The 19,580-nt window shown below is 41.4% G+C and overlaps 1 protein-coding gene across 1 annotated transcript in view; it reads left to right on the top strand.

Annotated features, from left to right (window-relative positions):
• rims2a (regulating synaptic membrane exocytosis 2a) overlaps positions 1-19,580 on the top strand; it is a 684,525-nt gene that overhangs the window by 318,558 nt on the left and 346,387 nt on the right. Inside the window, exons 13-14 of the mRNA XM_055634901.1 lie at positions 5,455-5,585; positions 12,299-12,470. Coding sequence (XP_055490876.1) covers positions 5,455-5,585; positions 12,299-12,470 — 303 coding nt within the window. The remainder of the gene's footprint in view (positions 1-5,454; positions 5,586-12,298; positions 12,471-19,580) is intronic.

Consider the following 19,580-nt stretch of genomic DNA (forward strand, 5'->3'; position numbering starts at 1 on the left):
GATGTTATTTTGAGTAAATAATTTTTTTTGGGTAAAAAATGTCTTTATTGTGTAGTTATTACATAATCACCGTGCCATCGCTCTTCATGCACGTCGCACGAAGCGCGTGAGGTCATGGGAGAACCTTATTTATTGAATTCGATTTAGAAATGCGATTCAAAGAGCTTTTGCTAAGTTACCCTTATAATATCTATTTCCTCCATTTTTTCTCAAGGGAAAGCAAGGGGGGGGCATCAGGATTTTAGAGGTGATTAGGTGGGGCATGGCCAAAAAAAGGTTGGGAACCACTGCTCTACATATACTGCCTGACCCACTGAGTTCCTCCAGCTCTGTTTTTTGTTTGCGAAAGGAAGTTGTGCCCAGAAGGCACTCAAAATATATTTTTGTTTTTCACTTATTTCTACGCCATATGCTTCCTCAAATGGGAAGCCTTTCAAAACCCCTTTCCTGTAGCCTCCCTGAGTATTGGAACAGGTTGAGCATGTCCTAGACAGCGACATGCTGCTGCCAGGCATTACACTCCTTCCTGCCTGCCAACTCACCCAGCTTCCTGACAACCTCTCATTTAGTTTCCAAGTTCAGTATCTTTTGCCACCTGCAGGTGGGTGTGCTCAATAGCCAGCTAGATTTTAATTCAGAACTTGTGCAACCCCAGAGAAACACTGCGTTAAACTTAAAGCCCATTTAGGAAACTGCTCTGTTCCATTTTGTTCATATTCAACATGAACAAATAGTTCACCTGAAATGTTCATTGTTTTGAAAATAAGTCTTTGAAAGAAAATTTTATCCAGAGCTTTTGAAGATATTCTTCCTTCATACACAAGAAGCAATGACTTGGCCTCATTTCATCTGTGATGGATCACTGCAAATACAAGCATTTGTGATTTGTTCTTTTCATTGGGTACAGATCTACCTATCCATGATTGGAGTTTTTTGCAGAGATTATTTTTCTAATTTGAACTATATATTTCAAGTAAAGAATTTTCCCTAAATTACTTCTTCGTGAAGCAGAACAGGGAGAATTATACATGTTGGGAAGAAGTGGGATTGATCACTAAATTAAACTGGAATAAATCTATCTCGCCTGTACAAAGATACAAACTCGCTTATTGATCTTAAGGTCGTAAAGGATTAAGTTCCAAGATCTTTTTTACACAGCCAATTGTGAAATAGTTATTGGAGGCAGGATAGCTGGAGCAGGGTTTGTACTAAGGTACAATTTGTTTGCTACCATATTAGAGCTTACGTTTAGATATAATTTCTACCTACCACAGAACATTAGAAAATAAATATGTTTTTATTCAATCTTCATTTACAATTGAACAGAATGCTTCTTTGCTTTGCTGCATGTTTGAGGCATTGTGCATTCATTTTATTATCAGCTCTATCTGTCGTTTGCATCATGATTCAAGCAAATATTCTTCCACATGAAAACTACAAAGCTATCAAATGGGAATGGACAAAACTGAGTGATTGATTGAGAAAGACTTTTAAAGGAGCAAATGAAATCATCTTAAATGTGAAGAGCACGGGAATGAGGCTGAACGGAATGGAAGAAATGAGTGAAGCTATTTGTAATGAAAGTGTAGGGTGGGCTGGAGTGGAAGAATTTGAAGGGACATGCACAAAGGCAGCTGGACCTGCAGAGTGACATCCGAACACACAGAGTACAACACACAAACATCAAGCAGCCTGCCAGATACACAGAAGCAGGCAATGCAACAGATGTAAGGCCTGCTTCAGTGAGACTCAAATGGGTCCTGCATAATTAGGGTTGAGGCTGAGGGGAAGGATGCTTGTGGCTCCCTACCTTTAAGGTTACTTTTACATTATTTTATTTCTCCTCACTGCAGACTTCCTTTAGGACACCCAGCATTTGATACTTATCACCTAGTGCACCTTAGATACATCCCTATCAACAGGCACAGAAAAGGCCAGCATGTGCTCAGAGTGCATGGCCTGGTCTAGCCCATGAAATGCATAGCACCAGAAGCATATTATAAACGTGCACAAAATATGCAGTGACTTGTGCTTCAAATGACAGATCAATTGCTAGGTTATAAGAGAGACCTGATGTAGAGTCTTGACTTGAAACATTGACTATCACTTTGCTTTCTCAGATGCTACTTGACCTGTTGAGTTCCTCAAGCATTTTGTTTTATTTGCTCCAGGTACATGAGCCTGGAACTGAAAAGATAAATTAGATCTCGATTGAATTTTGATAAATTGATGGCTGTTGCTCAGAGCATCACTTGTGCATTTAAAATGTAGAAGTGGCAATGATTTCGCTGCCACGCTAATACTGGGTTAGCAAATCACTGTGATAATTCCTATGTCATTTCTGGTCATCCCATCCAGCAACAGAATCCTTCAAAGATGAAACACGGGAATTAAGGAGATTCTGAATGCTTAATTTGACCAGCCTTTACAGTAGAAAGCATAAAAAATATCCCAACGGTAGCCGATAATACAGGGACCAAAGAACTTAAAACAATGTATGACCAGAGAAAGTGTATGAGGCAAACTGAAGGGGTTAAAGGCCAACTAATCTCCTGAACCTGATGGCCTGCATCCTAGAGTCTTGAAGGAAATAGCTGCAGAGGTAGTCAATGTTTTAGTTGTAATCTGCCGAAATTCCCGAAATTCCTTCTGAATCTTCTGAATTTTGCAGTCGGCAGGGCAGTACTCTGCATATCGCCAACTTGGACAATTTTACATTTTAATTAACCTACAAACCTGTCCATCTTTGGAGTGTGGGAGGAAACCAAAGATCTCGGAGAAAACCCACTCAGATCATGGGGAGAACGTACGAACTCCATACAGACAGCACCCGTAGTTGGGATCGAACCTGGGTCTCTGGCGCTGCATTTTGCTGTAAGGCAGCAACTCTACCGTTGCACCACTGTGTTCAACCGGAGAGAATTCTGGAGAGATCCCAGAGGATCTGTAAATGTTAACCATTATTCAAGGAAGAAGGCAGACAAAAGCAGGAAACTACGGGACCCGCGCCTGTCATTGGGAAAATCTGTTCATTGTGAAGGAAAATTGTAGGATATTGAAGGATATTGTAGAAAATCATAAGGCAATCAAATAGTGTCATTATGGTTTTATAAAATGGAAAAGGTTTTTTCACATCATTGCTAGAGTTCTCATAGGAACTAATAAGGTAGATACATGAAATCATTATATGCCGTGTATTTGGATTTCCAGAAAGCTGTTGACAATCTGCAGCATAAAGGCTACTGCATAGCAGCATATAGAGTTGGAGATAATATATTGGCATTATAGACAGGAGCAGCTAACAAACAAAAAAAAATCTGAGATTCGAGTAAAGTGGATAATATTTGGCAGGCAGTCAGTTACATATAAGGGATCAGTCCCGGGGCCTTAGCGATTTACAATGTATTGGATGGTGGGGCCAAAGGTATTGAAGCCAAGTTTGCTGATGTTACTAAGATAGGTACGTTAACACATTACAAGTAGGGTCAACAAGACTGAAAGGGGAAATAAATAGATAAAGTGACAGGACAGGATTCTCTGCAACAGAAGGGGTGTATGTATGGACAGGCCTTGAGTGGTTGCAGTTTCTTTTGTTCTATAAGAGTCCTTCTAGACCCACTGGCCCCATAGCAATAATAACAAGTTTGCCTCTTCAATGATATCCAAGGAAAGGATTGAGCTGGTCTGAATCATGCTCTATTTCCAAGCAGTTAAAAAGGGCACTGTGAACCTTAGGCACTTCAATAACACAGAAAATTTGTTAGCTGCATAATTAGTGCAACCCTCAATCCCTTTATAAGACAACCTTAAGAAGAACTAGAGGCAAGGAACTGGTGTAGTTGGTTTATAAATAAGACACAAAGTACTGGAGTAATTCAACAGGTCTCTGGAAAACATTGATAGGTGACGTCTCAAGTCAGGTCCCTTCTTCAGACTGATTGTGGTGAGGTTAGGGAGCTGTGGAGAAACTTGGAAGAGAGGTTTGGGGAGGTCAAGCCACCCATATGCAATATGAGGTATTGTTCCTCCAGTTTGGGTGTGCCTAAAAGAAAATGATTTGAAACAGAGTGTGTGAAATATGTAGATTGTCGTGACTGAGTGATAAAAGTTGGCAGAGAGTACAAAAGAAGAATTTGAGTCTGTATGCTTGAAGTACTGTGACGGAGCGAGAGACAGAATTGGATGATGAAAGCAACTGTGAGGGCAAGGCAAGCAGAATACATGGAAATACAGTTTGAATGAAGAAGGTGCAAAAGAACTGGAAGACAGGCAGAAATAACATTGAACTGGAAAGTGGAAAGTAATAATGACTGAGAGAGAGTGAGTTTACATCAGCTGTGGAGGAGACATGAAATAATACAGAAAGTGTCTCGAAATGAAAAAAAAAGTTAAAATAGATAGAAGATTGGGAAAATAAAACATAAACAAGTGAGAGCTGATAATAATATAGATTGGGGGTGGAGAAATAGTGTCTGATTTTTTTTAAATTAATGATTACATTTGAAATACTAAATATTGAGTTCATCAAATGTATTAAAGATGCAGAAAACTACAGATTGGTCTTTAGCTTGTTCTAGTTTTCATGACAATGAAAAGGTGGATTCCCTTTTCATGAGTGCTGCCTTCAACATTTTAAATGTTAATGATTAAATGGAGCTGTGTTATAATAAGTGTGACAAACTGACTGTGTTTATTGTTATCCTTTTAGACCTGGTTTCCTCCTAAAATGCAGTGAGACCATGTACCCTCCACATGCTAAACCAGGGAAAACAATATTCATTTTGCATAATCTAAGGTTTCAGTGTAGAAAACTCTTTTAGCATCAGTATTGTCCCTTACCCCATTATTTCCCAATGGAAGATGTGTGACCTTCTTGGGGGTGGGGCTGGGAATTGGATGGGAATCTGTTAAAGTTACAGGGATCTGTGAGACTTTAACAATGCCAAGATAATTTAGAATCCCCCCTCATGCCTTCGATGGCTCCATCAACTATTTATTGAGGAAGCTCATATATTACCAGATGTGAACGTTGGATTTCCATTTAACATTTTGGGATCAACTGTAAGACATTACCTGAAGCACACTGCATTCATTAAATGAAAGCATTCTTCCCAAAACATGTTCAGAATGTAAGGTACACAAAAATGCTGAAGATACTCAGCGGGTGCAGCAGCATCTATGCAGCAAAGGAAATAGGCAACTTTTCGGGCCAAAACCCTTCTTCAGACACAGAACCCATGTTCAGAATATGTCCTGTTTTACTGTTGCCTTACAATTTGATGTTCACATTCTCAAAGTTGATGTAGATTTTGCAGACAAACTAACATGAAACTAATTTTGATTACAAATAACTCCAGTGAAGGCAGAGATCAACAGAGTTTGATTTTTAAGTGTAAATGTAAGCAAAAACCTGACAACATGAGTGATTATATGGTGACATGATCTTCCCTACAGATAAAACTCTGGTACGACAAAGTTGGCCACCAGCTTATAGTTACAGTACTTGGAGCAAAAGATCTTCCTTTTAGGGAAGAAGGAAGGCCAAGGAATCCCTATGTCAAAATTTACTTTCTTCCTGACCGAAGGTGGGTTATTTTTCATTCCTTTTCATGCAAAATTGTTCGATAAAATATTTGTCTCCTGATTTTTCTTTCTTTTTGCAATGTTTTGATTTCCTATTTTATCATCGTCATCCTATGCCATCCTTGATTCTTGTTTAAACCTTGTTTTTCAATGAGTAGGTGGCTGGCACAGCCACTGATCGATGGTTATGAGAATGATCATAAATGTTTGGCGTGGGGAATTGTAGTTTCCGGCCTCAAACAATTACATACTCTGTATCGTTTCAAGAGGGAATTAGATTTAGCTCTTAGGGCTAAAGGAATCAAGAGATTTCGAAAAAAAGCAGGAACGGGGCACTGATTTTAGATGATCAGCCATGATCATATTGAATGACGGTGCAGGCTCAAAGGGCCAAAATGACCTACTCCTGCACCTATTTTCTATGTTTCTATGTTTCTCTTTGTGACTATGCTGCCCATTGTATGAATCATTTCATTTCTTTAAACTGTTTATTTTATTTAAAGTTCACAAATTATTGCCCAGTTACTCTGACAGAAATCCTGCACTAGATTGTACAATGAAAATGGCAGAATATTTATATATATATATGTATATATATATATATTCTGGATTTGACAAACCATCTGTGAATCAAGCTTGAAAGACAAACCAAGATTCAAGTCCTTTGCTCTTGCAAAGTACCTGCATCATCTCCAATCACCCTTCCCTCCTCAAGGTCTTGACTATTTTATCAAGAAAGGACACAGAGTGTTGGTGTAACTCAGCAGGTCAGGCAGCATCTGTGGATAACATTGGCAGGTGATGGTCCTACACCGAAACATCACCTATCCACGATCTCCAGAGATGCTGCCTGACCCGCTGAGTTACTCTAGCACTTTGTGTTCTTTTTTGTAAACCAGCATCTGTACTTCATTGTTCCCACATCTTATCAAGAACTTAGAATTCTTCCATCAGTATGCCACTCCTGTGCAGGCTTGGCTCATAACCCCCTAAACCTATCCTATTTGTGTACCTTTCCAAATGTCTCTTAAACACTATGATGGTACCTGCCTCAATTACCTCCTCTGGCAGCTTGTTCCATATTCCCACCGCCCTTTAGAAACATAGAAACATAGAAATTAGGTGCAGGAGTAGGCCATTCGGCCCTTCGAGCCTGCACCGCCATTCAATATGATCATGGCTGATCATCCAACTCAGTATCCCGTACCTGCCTTCTCTCCATACCCTCTGATCCCCTTGGCCACAAGGGCCACATCTAACTCCCTCTTAAATATAGCCAATTAACTCGCCTCAACTACCCTCTGTGGCAGAGAGTTCCAGAGATTCACCACTCTCTGTGTGAAAAAAGTTCTCATCTCGGTTTTAAAGGATTTCCCCCTTATCCTTAAGCTGTGACCCCTTGGCCTGGACTTCCCCAACATCGGGAACAATCTTCCTGCATCTAGCCTGTCCAACCCCTTAAGAATTTTGTAAGTTTCTATAAGATCCCCTCTCAATCTCCTAAATTCTAGAGAGTATAAACCAAGTCTATCCAGTCTTTCTTCATAAGACAGTCCTGACATCCCAGGAATCAGTCTGGTGAACCTTCTCTGCACTCCCTCTATGGCAATAATGTCCTTCCTCAGATTTGGAGACCAAAACTGCACGCAATACTCCAGGTGTGGTCTCACCAAGACCCTGTACAATTGCAGTAGAACCTCCCTGCTCTTATACTCAAATCCTCTTGCTATGAAAGCCAACATACCATTCGCTTTCTTTACTGCCTGCTGCACCTGCATGCCTACCTTCAATGACTGGTGTACCATGACACCCAGGTCTCGCTGCATCTCCCCCTTTCCCAATTGGCCACCATTTAGATAATAGTCTGCTTTCCTGTTTTTGCCACCAAAATGGATAACCTCACATTTATCCACATTATATAGACAAAGTTACTCCTTAGGTTCCTATTAAATCTTTCCAACCTCACTTTAAACCAATGTCCTTGGGTTCTCAATTCCCCTATACCGGGGCAAAAGACTCTGTGAATTTACCTAATCTATTCCTCTCATTGATCTTGTGATCATAACATCACCCCTCATCCTCGTGTGCACCAAGGAATAAAGTCCTAGCTTGCTCAACCTCTCCCTATCGCTTAGGCCCTCAAGTCCTAGCAACATCCTTACAAATCTTCTCTGCACCTTTTCCAGCTTGACACCATTTCTCCTATAACATGGAGACTAAAACTGTACACAATACTCTAAATGTGGCCTCACCAATGTCTTAAACAAATGTAACATGACCCCCAATTTCTATACTCGGTAGTCTGACTGATGAAAGTCAATATGCTGAAAGTGTTCTTGACCATCCCATCTACCAATGATGACACTTTCAAGGAACTATGACCTTGCAAAGGTGATCACTGGTTGGATTGGACTGTGGGCCAAATGGCCTATTTCCATGCTGTGTCTCTAAACTAAGCTAAATTGAACTTGGCGTTATTTTATTTTATTGAGATATCCAAACCGGTGCCGAGTATAAAAAAAGTGCCTTTTTAAAAATAAGTTTCTTTGAAGCAAAATATACGTAGCCGATCATCCAAACCAGAGCTTTGAATGTGTTTCAGTTGACAATATAGCAAACATAATGTTTGTACTGTGTTCCTGAGACAAGGGTCTGCAATTCCTTTGGAAACCTAGCCCATTGATCAATGAGCTTTACAGAATGTTAATTCAATGCAATGTGTTGGCTGAGACAGACTGAGGGATTTTCTCTATCATAGTCTCATGCATAATTGTCTTCAAATAATGCTCTACTGCCAGCTTCACATTTTACATGTTAGTGCTACCAACAATGTCCATATGTTTATGATGGGCATCCAGGCACTGAATTGACTTCTTGTGAGAACAATTTAAAAACTATTTTAACCCACTCACTGGCTGTCTAATTGTTTCATCTTAAGTATTTAAAATATTATTTTGTGGAAATTGATGTAATTTTGATTTGCTCTTGAATTTCAAAAGCCCCAACTGGTTTTCCAATTAGTGCCCATCTTTTGTATGTGCCAGTAAGTTAAGAAGGTGTTCGGGGCTGAGTGTTATTTATGAAAACCTTTTTCACACAGAGAGTAGTAAGTCTCTGGAATTCTCTGCCACAGAAGGTAGTTGAGGCCAGTTCATTGGCTATATTTAAGAGGGAGTTAGATGTGGCCCTTGTGGCTAAGGGGATCAGGGGGTATGGAGAGAAGGCAGGTACAGGATACTGAGTTGGATGATCAGCCATATTGAATGGCAGTGCAGGCTCGAAGGGCCGAATGGCCTACTCCTGCACCTATTTTCTATGTTTCTATGTGTTTAAAGGCAAATTCCAACACTTATCCTGTGTTCACCAAGTGCACAAAGATTTCTATTCTCAAACATGTGTGACTCATAGAACAAATGTCATTTTTGAACTGTGTAAGGGTAGCATTGAGCTGGATATTTCCTTGGCAGCATTTGATAGAAAGGATGTCTCACATTTTAAAAGATACTGTGTGAAAGAAAACACAGGGTAAAATCAGCATTCAGCAAATTCAGCTTCAAGAAAAGCTTGATTTGCTGCACTCAGCAAGGTGGCAATCAACCGTTGCACTTAATTGCAAGCAATGATCAAAACTGTCGATTTAGGCTCCAGGTTACTGGCCATGGGCTCCATTACCTTTTGTTAAGATATCTGCAACTTTGGAATTGTTTAGCTCGAATGCACCCAGTCATGTTGGCAGGATCTACATTCAACCTTTCTACTAAGCAGTATGAACAGATGGGATTATACTAACGGACAGATACCATAAACCATATAACAATTACAGCACGGAAACAGATCTCACAGTCCGAGAACAATCTCTTTTCTTAGCCCAGCACTCCACGATCTTCAGATATGTATCAGACATGAACCTGAATCTGGAAGCTTTCCTTTCTGAGTTTCCCCCTCATGTTACTTTCTGTCCCTAATCTGAAGTTTCTTCCCTTCAATCTTGTTGAAAACCAAAAGCTATTCTCAAGGGAAAAGCTTGTCCATGGAATCTATCAAGTCCCCCCTTAACATTTCTATAGTAAGAATTATTCAACGTATTGTTCTATCACTCCCAGGCACACTAGTAATCTCTAGCATCTCTGCAGCCCCACGATCAATGTCCAGACATGAATCTTTTGTTTCCTATAATCCTGCAAGTAGGTTGAAACGAGTCAAATCATTCAACAGAGATTTGTAGCTATTACATCATGCCAACACTATAATGAACCTGGGCCATCAATGTCCATGACTTTTGTTATTAATCCTGCAAGTAGGTTGAACCTAAAATTCAAGAGATTTGTCATTACATCATGCTGACAGAACCTGGGCAGGTTCCAAACTATTTATGGATGAAATTGGTCTTTGCCAGTTATTTGAATCAGTAACTTGTTATATATTGTGTCTGCTATTTTGACAAACACTTTCACGTGTGAAGTGTAGTAGTCATATGATCTTTCATTATGATCTTTCTTTGTTCTGAAGGCATAGGCAATTTCATCTGTTTTAGATCTTGAAAGTGTACACTAAGAGAGATTAGAGTCAATATCTAATAGGTGATACAGGCTTATAAAGTCAGTAATACTGTAATGGTGAATAATTATTAATATAATGTGACTAAAATCATTGCAGCTCTCTCCAGATCTTTGTTTCTCAGTTATAAAACAAATGCCCAAAATTCATATTGTTAGTTGGAGGACTTCTATTTTTCTCATTCCATTGCAATTCAAAACATTCACTGTTTATTAAAGAGAGACCAGCACATTATAATACATGATGATGATGATGATGATGATGCTTCTGTTGGCTGCACAGTTGGAGGCAGAAAGCAACTGAACCACACACCACAGACTAAAACAGTCCCATGTTTAATCTTTCTTAACCGACTGCTGTGGAAGAAACAGTCCCACTGAATTCTGTAATTTCACTCAATTTCACTAGACTATTGAACAAGTTGGCCTGGACCCTTAGCCAAACACTGCTGATAAGCTGCTAAATGCCGGCTGAGAACCCACAATACAGTTTAGTTTGGAATTCAAATAATCGACCAAAAATAATCCATCTGCATTCAATTTCAATATTTAGCATTGAAGGATGGATGATTATGTGAGTTATTATAGGGTGAGGAGCAGACTTAACAAGCATGAGTAAAACAGTACAGGTTTAAAAAAAAAAATGGAAAGTGCTGTGATGAGAGAGTATAAAATATGACATAGAAACATTTAAAAACTTTTTTTTCTGTTTGCATTTAACCGACTATGACAAATTCCTTGATTACAGTAATGATAGAAATCGCCTGGATCAACTTTCCACACTGCAATTGCACCCATTTTCCACTTTATTTTGGAGGCTTGACAAATGTACTTACATATTTAACATCAGTACAGCATTCAAGAACATTTTTCAGCTCATTGAATCAATGCAGCTTTCTGCAGGAGCAACTCATTCATTTCTAATCCCCCAATGCTTTCCCTGTAGCCCTGCAAAGTTTTCATCCTCTAGTTTCTGTTTTGGAAACCATGTTTGATTCTGCTTCCAGCAACTTTTAGGGCAGTGAATTCTCCATTAAAACTACGATGCTTTAAGGCTCTATATTTCATTTTCCACTCTCTACACCTTGGTTAAACACATCATATCTAAGTCCTTCTGCTCTTGGCAAAAAATTCTGGTTCTTGTCTAGGTATTGCATGATTCTGAACACCTGTATCACATAGCCTAACAACGTTCCTTGTTTCAAGCAGCCATTATATTCATAGATTAACACAAGAGAGTCAAAGGTGTTTAATTGTCATATACACTGGGAAAGGAACATTTAAATTCTTATTGCCTGAGCTTTATAGGAACATTAATGCAATAACATAACATAACACATAACACATATACATTAATCTACAATACAATGCATTATCAGTAATATTAGGTAACCAAACCATAATATTGAATTCCCTCGGTCCTGGAGCCATTCATGTTGATCCTTGCTACACCCTCGCAAGAACCTTCATATACTTGCTATTGTGGGGTGACCTGAATTGGACATAGTTGTACTATCACCTGTTATAACCTCTCAACATAACCTTTTCGGTTTTGAGATTGAAGCCACCTGTATCTGAATGCTGACTGTTTTTAATCATTTTCTTGATCTTTCCCCCTGCTTTCAAATACTTGTGTGCGTTTGCATTCCCGTATGTTTGTTCCTGCACTCTCTTGAGAATTGTACCCTTTATATTGCCATTCCTCGTACATCTAACTACATTTAATTTGCTGTGTCCACTAAACAGACAAATTGTCCTGAGGCTGTTTATTCTCCTCGATGTTTGCTATATTTCCAAATTTTGATTAGAAATGTTTATTTTATGAACGTTAAAATGGAGATGTTCGTAATGAATTTAGGATGACAATTGCATTTTTCATTGGAAAGGGGAGAATGAACTCTATCTGTGTACATGGTCCAGTTCTGCTGCTCTGCTTCAGTCAAATACTGTACTTAACTACCTCAGGCCTTTTCCTCATGTAAGGGAAATGCCAAAATGAAATATGTTGCATGGCTCTTTAAAGTCTGTGAAGGTTCCCACAGGACGTATACAGTACCATGGTGTTTCCACACAATCAAAATGAAATGTCCTCATTTATTGTATGTTTTTAAAGCCTGCTTGCTTGCAGTTCTAACTTCTGTTGTGTGATTGTTTGCCAGTGATAAAAGCAAAAGAAGAACAAAAACGGTAAAGAAGACACTTGAACCCAAGTGGAACCAGACGTTCATTTATTCTCCAGTTCATCGGAGAGAATTTCGGGAACGCATGCTGGAAATCACTCTGTGGGCACAAGCTCGAGTTCGAGAAGAAGAGAGTGAATTTTTAGGAGAGGTAATAAATCTTAAAAGATTTTTGTTGAAAGGAAATGTACACTTGCCCAGATATTGCCGTAGTAATCACATTAGAATAGATTGAACTGCAACTTGTACCATCCGATGCTGTTAAACCTGGGAATGTGGACATTGATAATGAGAGATGTGAGGCTGTGTTCTTACAGCAGGTAGATTCTAACCTAACTGCCTCTCATAATCGTATTTACTTCTATCAAGTCTCCCCGCAACTTCTGGTAATCGAGAGAACACAATTCAAGTCTGTCCAACCTCTCTCTGTAGCTAATACCGCCTAATCCGGGCATCATTTTGTTAGACCACCTCTGCACCGTCTCCAAAGCCTCCACTTCCGCTGTAATAGAGCAACCAGACTGCACACAATACTCCAAATGCACCTGACCAAAGTCCCACAAAGCTGCCTCATGCCTTTCTGACTCTTATACTCAATGCCCCGACCTATGAAAGTAAGCATACCAAATGCCTCCTCTATCACACTATCTACTTGTATTGCCATTCTCAGGGAGTTATGGACTTGAACCTCAAGAACCTTCTGTACATCAATGCTGTTTAGGGTCATGACATAAATAATATATTTTCCCCTTCCTCTAAGTGAACCTCCCCACACTAGTTCAGATTAAACTCAGTCCCAAACGTACTCTGGCATAATTACCCAACTCCAAATGTAATTTCATCACTACATTAACAACTGCATTGGAGCTGCCTCCTACACTCATGCAGAACTCAATGATTTCATCAATTTCACTAACTTCCGCCCTGTCCTTAAATTTATTTGGACAATTTCACGATTTCCCTATCTCCATCACAGGGGACAGACTTTTCATTGGCATCCACTACAAACCCACTGACTCGCACAGTAAAAGATCAATCAGATAAAGGGTCTCTAGTTTCTACTTTAGAGACACAGCGCAGAAACACACCCTTCGGCCCACCGAGTCCGCACTGACCTGCGATCCCCACACTTCATCTTACACACAAGGGGCAATTTACACTTATACCAAGTCAATGAACCTACAAACCTGTATGTTTTTGTAGTGTGGGGGCCAACAGATCTCGGAGACAACCCACGCAGGTCACAGGGAGACTGTACAAACTCTGTACAGACAGCACCCGTAGTTGGGGTCAAACCCGGGTGTGTAAGGCAGCAACTCTACTGCTGTGCCACCTTGCTGCCCACTCCCCAGATGCTGTCTGACCCACTGAGTTACTCCGGCACTTTGTTTTTTCCTCAAGATTCCAGCACCTGCAGTCCCCTGTGTGTCTAATGCATTCTTACAGTCCTTGCAGATAGATTCAGCACTAAAATCTCTGCAATGCATCAACTTGTGATACTTACCACTAGTTCTGTACTAAAAATAGCTGATAAAGTTAGAGCTGGTGATATCAGAAGTAAGGTTTTAAACAAATGATAAGCAATAATCGCTGCTGAATCCTTGGTTCTGAAAATTTAATTAAGCAAGTAAGGAATTCTATGATCTTTCCTTTCCCCCTTAGTCACAGCAGTAATTCTTACTCTTTATTTTGTTGCCTGTAGATTACTTAAATCTATCTTTTATTTCCAACGTTACACTTGATTTTGCTCTTCATGGCTCAATGAGGACTTTTCATTTTGATAGATGAGGAGATTGGATATTTCTCACTGTCAAAGACCAGGCAGATCGTAGTAAAGTGCAACGTGCTGAGACCTATGGGCAATGAAAGAAAAACTCTGGCAGTAAAATCTGGGCAGCTGTCAGCAAGCTGTCCTGTGTCATTCATTTAGCATTGACTGTAAAATCTGGGCTGTTACTAACATTAAGTCTTCAACGGTATTTTTCAGTTTCCCAATATTTTTCACATATATAAAAACATAGAAATTAGGTGCAGGAGTAGGCCATTCGGCCCTTCGAGCCTGTACCGCCATCCAATATGATCATGGCTGATCATCCAACTCAGTATCCTGTACCTGCCTTCTCTCCATATCCCCTGATCCCTTTAGCCACAAGGGCCACATCTAACTCCCTCTTAAATATAGCCAATGAACTGGCCTCAACTACCTTCTGTGGCAGAGAGTTCCAGAGATTCACCACTCTCTGTGTGAAAAATGTTTTCCTCATCTCGGTCCTAAAAGATTTCCCCCTTATCCTTAAACTGTGACCCCTTGTCCTGGACTTCCCCAACATCTGGAATAATCTTCCTGCATCTAGCCTGTCCAACCCCTTAAGAATTGTGTAAAATTTCTATAAGATCCCCCCTCAATCTTCTAAGTTCTAGCGAGTACAAGCCGAATGTCTTCTTACAAACCACTGTCTAGATTTATTTGTGTGTTTTACATTTTAAATTGTCAACTTGATGCAGCATTTTTATTTCTGCCAGTCACCATCTTACATAATGCTGGTACTATTCAGCAGGTCAGGGAGCTTCTCTGGAGCAAGTTAATGTTTCGGAATAAATGACCCATCATCAAGGGTGGCATAGTGGTGCAGCGGTAGAGTTGCTGCCTATAAGGCCAGAGATCCTGCTTCGATTCTGACTACAGATGCTGTCTGTATGGAGTTTGTACGTGTGAACTCCCTGTTGGATTTTCTTGGGGTGCTCCTGTTTCCTCCCACATCCCAAAAGGGTCCAGGTTTGTAGGTTACTTGGCTTCAGTAAGATTGTAAATTGTCCCTAGTGTGTAGGATAGTGGCAATGTATGGGGTGATCGTTAGTTGGTGCAGATTCGGTGGGCTGAAGGGCTTGTTTCTGTGCTGTATCTCTAAAGTGCACATCAGGATCAGGAAAGGTTAAAAAGCACAAGAATATTTAATTAATAGAGAAGGGGAGAGGTTGAAGAGAAAGTATGCGATATTACAGAAACTAAAAGAGAGTGAATGGCATGAGTGTTGGTGAGAGGATGGTGACATATTAATACAACTGACCTGTATGTAGAAGATGTAATTAAAAGGGGGATGAATGGGACAGAGAATCAAAAACAGTAATGCTGTGTGAGTTACAAACCAGTGTGTTGAGTCCGTTTCTTTATCAGAACAGTTATCTTTTGAGTATTGAGTTTATGGTGGGCTTTCTTGGAATAGTACAGGAGACGTTGGAGTGACACTGGGATGGAAATTTGAAGTACAGGCAACTGGCAGCTGAGAGCTGAACAGAGGTGTTCTGCAGATGTCACACATCATCTTCAATATAGATTAAAACACTCTCTGAGCACTAAATTAGAAGATGTGCAAGTACATAACTCTACTTGAAAGAAAGTGTATGCTTTGCTCGATGTTGGGAAGGGATGAAAACGCCGGGTGTTGCATCTGCTGCACAGATGCTGCCTGACCTGCTGTGTTTTCACAGCATTCTTTGTCATTTTATTTCAGGATTCTAATACCTGCTCCTGTAGTTTTTGGCTTCTCATATTTTAGTTTTGATTTTGGGTGAATATATAGAAAAATGCTTCTCTCATATTGGCAAATCTTCTCAGGGCCAATACAATACATGTTATTTTAACTAAAAACAGAAAGAATATGTTGCTTCCAGTATTTAAAATCGTGAAGTAAACGGTGCTGTATAATGTTCTATAATGGATGGAACCGATGGAGCAATTAACATCTTCTTGGAAAGAAGACTCATGGTTAGTAACGTTATGTGCCAGGTGTGTGCATTTGTCACGTACATTTTGATTAACTGAGACAATGCTATTTGCTGTATTTCACCAATTTTTGGAACTACAGCGTCTTCAGGCGTCAGTGAGTGTTTGTCAATAATAACTACATCACAAATCTTGGAGTTTGCTCATTAAGTCAGGAAGGTCCATTTTGATAACTGATTCTCAGTAGCTCAGTAGCCGGAGTAAGAGAAATGCACTGGGATTTCACCAATCATGGTTAAAAACACAGCACAGCACATTTCTACCAGGTACAGGGCAAATAATGAGAATTCCACTGGTGTATCATGAATCAGCTCTCTCCTGAGCAGTTCTGGCAGCAGAAGCAAATTGTCCTCATGCCAACAGCTTGTCCAGCAGATTTTGTGAAACAAGGTAAAATTCACACAGGTTCAAGGTGGTGAGCAAGGTGCTGACCATATGTGGCACACTAGTGTCATCAGACTTCAGCCAGTAACATTTATCATCGGATAGTTCCATTTATCATGCCTCACTGGGATATCTTTCAGTCCCGTAAAGTGCAGAATTGATCTAGAGCATGTACATTGTTGGAGGGATTACGGGTAGACACTAAGTGCTGGAGTAACTCAGCGGGACAGGCAGCATCTCTGGTAGAGAAGGAATGGGTGACGTTTTGGGTCGAGACTCTTCTTCACACTGATGTCAGGGGAGGGGGCGGGACAGAGATAGAATGTAGTCAGTAATGCCCCTGTCCAACTAATGCCCCTGTCCCACTTAGGAAACCTGAACGGAAACCTCTGGTGACCTTACGCCCCACCCAAGGTTTCCGTGAGGTTCCCGGAGGTTTTGGACACTCTCCCTAATGGTGGAAATTGGTTTCCGCGTAGTCGAGGCTTCTTCTATGTTCCTTCGATTATTTCAACAAAATCAAAACCTCGACTAAAAATAGGTTGTCGTTTGGTCGAAGCCGGTGGAGTGGGGTCGCTATTTAGTTACAGGCAGTCGAAGGCCGTCTCCTTCACTGACCGGCCATTTTGATTGGCTCATTGGAGTTTTCAGCAAAGATCCAGTAGCATCCTGTAGGATCTTTGGTTTTCAGGACCTAGAAGATCCGCCGGAAGGTAAAATGCCCGCTAACTTTATTGAACTTCTTAAAACTGTCTCCACTCCTTCTCCTCCCCTTCTCACCTCTTCCCCCCCCTTCTCTCCCCCTTCTCTCCCCTCTCTCCTCTCCTCATCTCTCCCCTTCTCTCCCCCCTTCTCTCCCCCCCCTTCTCTCCCCCCCCTTCTCCCCCCCTTCTCTCCCCCCCTTCTCTCCCTCTCCCCTCTCTCTCCCTCTTCTCTCTCCCCTTCTCTCTCCCCTCTCTCTCCCCTTCTCCCTCCCCTTTCTCCCCCTTCTCCCCCCTTCTCCCGCGCTCTCTAAAGGACCGACTGTGCTCTGTGGCAGCCGTTTACCTTCCTGTTCATCGTGCAGACAGCGCTCCTCCGCTGTCCCTGGCCCCCACCTTCGCGGTGTGTGTGTGTGTGTGCGTGCGTGTGTGTGTGCGTGTGTGTGTGTGTGTGTGTGTTTGTGTGTGTGCGTGCGTGCGTGTGTGTGTGTGTGTGTGTGTGTGCGTGTGCGGTTGGTAGCAAAACCTCTGGCGACTCATGGAAACCTTGGGCGGGGCGCAAGATCACCAGAGGTTTTCTAAGTGGGACAGGGGCATAAGACTAGTGGGTGAACTTGGAAGGGATAGGAGATGGAGAGCGAGGGAAAGCGAGTGCTATTTGAAGTTAGAGAAGTCAATGTTCATACCGCCGGGGTATAAGCTATCCAAGCGAAATATGAGGTGCTGTTCCTCTAATTTACACTGGGCCTCAGTCTGACAATGGTGGAGGCCCAGGACAGAAAGGTCAGATTGGGAACGGGAGGTGGAGTTTAATTGCTGAGCAACGGGGAGATCCGGTAGTTTAAGGCAGACTGAATGCAACGGTTCCGCGAATCGATCGCCGAACATGCGCTTGGTCGTGCCGATGTACAGAAGGATGTTGGAGGGATTGATGTGTTTGGCCTCCACATGTGGGTTGAGTTGCTCTCTTAATTATGGCTCACATTTGGTCACAAACAAAGAGACTGTCATATAGCAGTGGCGAGTCTCTCAATTAAGTCGGTTCATTCAGCCCCAGTTGCAGTAATTAGTGAAGGCCATTCCCGAGAGAACTAAAAATGCTATGCTCTCCCAAAAATCTTACAGAATTTTATAGTATTCTTGTCACAGTTGGTACATGCAGATTCTAAAGTTTCACAATAAATTATCAAGAACCTGTTCTTCTTAATTGAGAATTGAGCTCATTAGTTATTGATTTCAAGTGGGACTTGCCAAACAACAGTTCCCCCATCCTTCTGGAAGTAGTGGGTAATGTGCTGCTGGTGTTGCTTCCTACTGTGGAAGGTATGTTTCTTCATTGGATTAGTTCGCAGGAGGCAAGATGTGACGAATGCTCTTCCTCAAAAATTGGTGCTGGGGTCTCAGCTTTTTACAATTAATGTTAATGATTTGGATGAAGACACGGTTGCCAAAGTTGTTAATAAAACAGACAAAGGTAGGAAAGTAAATTATATATATATACTATATCAAGTGCAGACCCGTTGGGTCTGTTCCCGCAACGCGTGGTTGCGAGGGGAGGGGGCAGCCTGAGGCGTCACACGCACACACTAACCAACCTCTTACACACACACACTAACCAACCTCTTACACACACACACACACTAACCACCCCCATTGATATTATATGAATAAGGGAGGGAGAAGAGGGATAGGGCCGCCCAGCAGCCGTCGGCCTCAGGGTGAGCCTCAGCTCCATGGCCTCGCATCCTCGGCGTTTCAGACACCGAGTACAGGGGGGTGCAGTGGGCTGGCGGGCGTGATCCCGAGTGAGCCTGCAGGCCGCCAGCGAGGACGGCAAAAAGCAGCCGATCTGTGGCTTCGGCCAGCGTGGCAGAGCCGGGCCGGGGTGGGGAAGTGGAGGAGCGCCGGGCTGCAGCAGCCGTTATCGTCGCGTGGGGCTCGCGATGAGAAGGTGGCAAGCAGGAGGCGTAAAAATGAATGGGGGGGTGAAGGGTTTTATTAAAAATGTGTACAGAAAAATGTCTAAATTAATGAGGAGTGGATTTGCGAATGTAAAAGTTAAATCGCTAGCTAAATGGTAAAAAGGAGTATGAGGAGGCTGTAAATTAATGTAGATAAAATAAGGGCAAAACTCTGATAAACCAATATAATGTAGCAAAGTGTGAGATGTTCCATTTTGGATGGAAAAATTAAAACAAAGATTAAACGGTGAGTGATTGCAGACCACTGACATGGGAGTCCTGGTACATCATTTGCAATGTGCCAATATGCATGCAATACAACTTGTCCATGCAAACCACGATGTCCATCCACCTCATCCCATTTATCTGTGGCTGGCCCATTTCTCAGATTCAGATTCAATTTTAATTGTCATTGTCAGTGTACAGTACAG

This window comes from Leucoraja erinacea, chromosome 4, assembly GCF_028641065.1.
Source record: "Leucoraja erinacea ecotype New England chromosome 4, Leri_hhj_1, whole genome shotgun sequence".
NCBI classification, from domain to species: Eukaryota; Metazoa; Chordata; class Chondrichthyes; order Rajiformes; family Rajidae; genus Leucoraja; species Leucoraja erinaceus.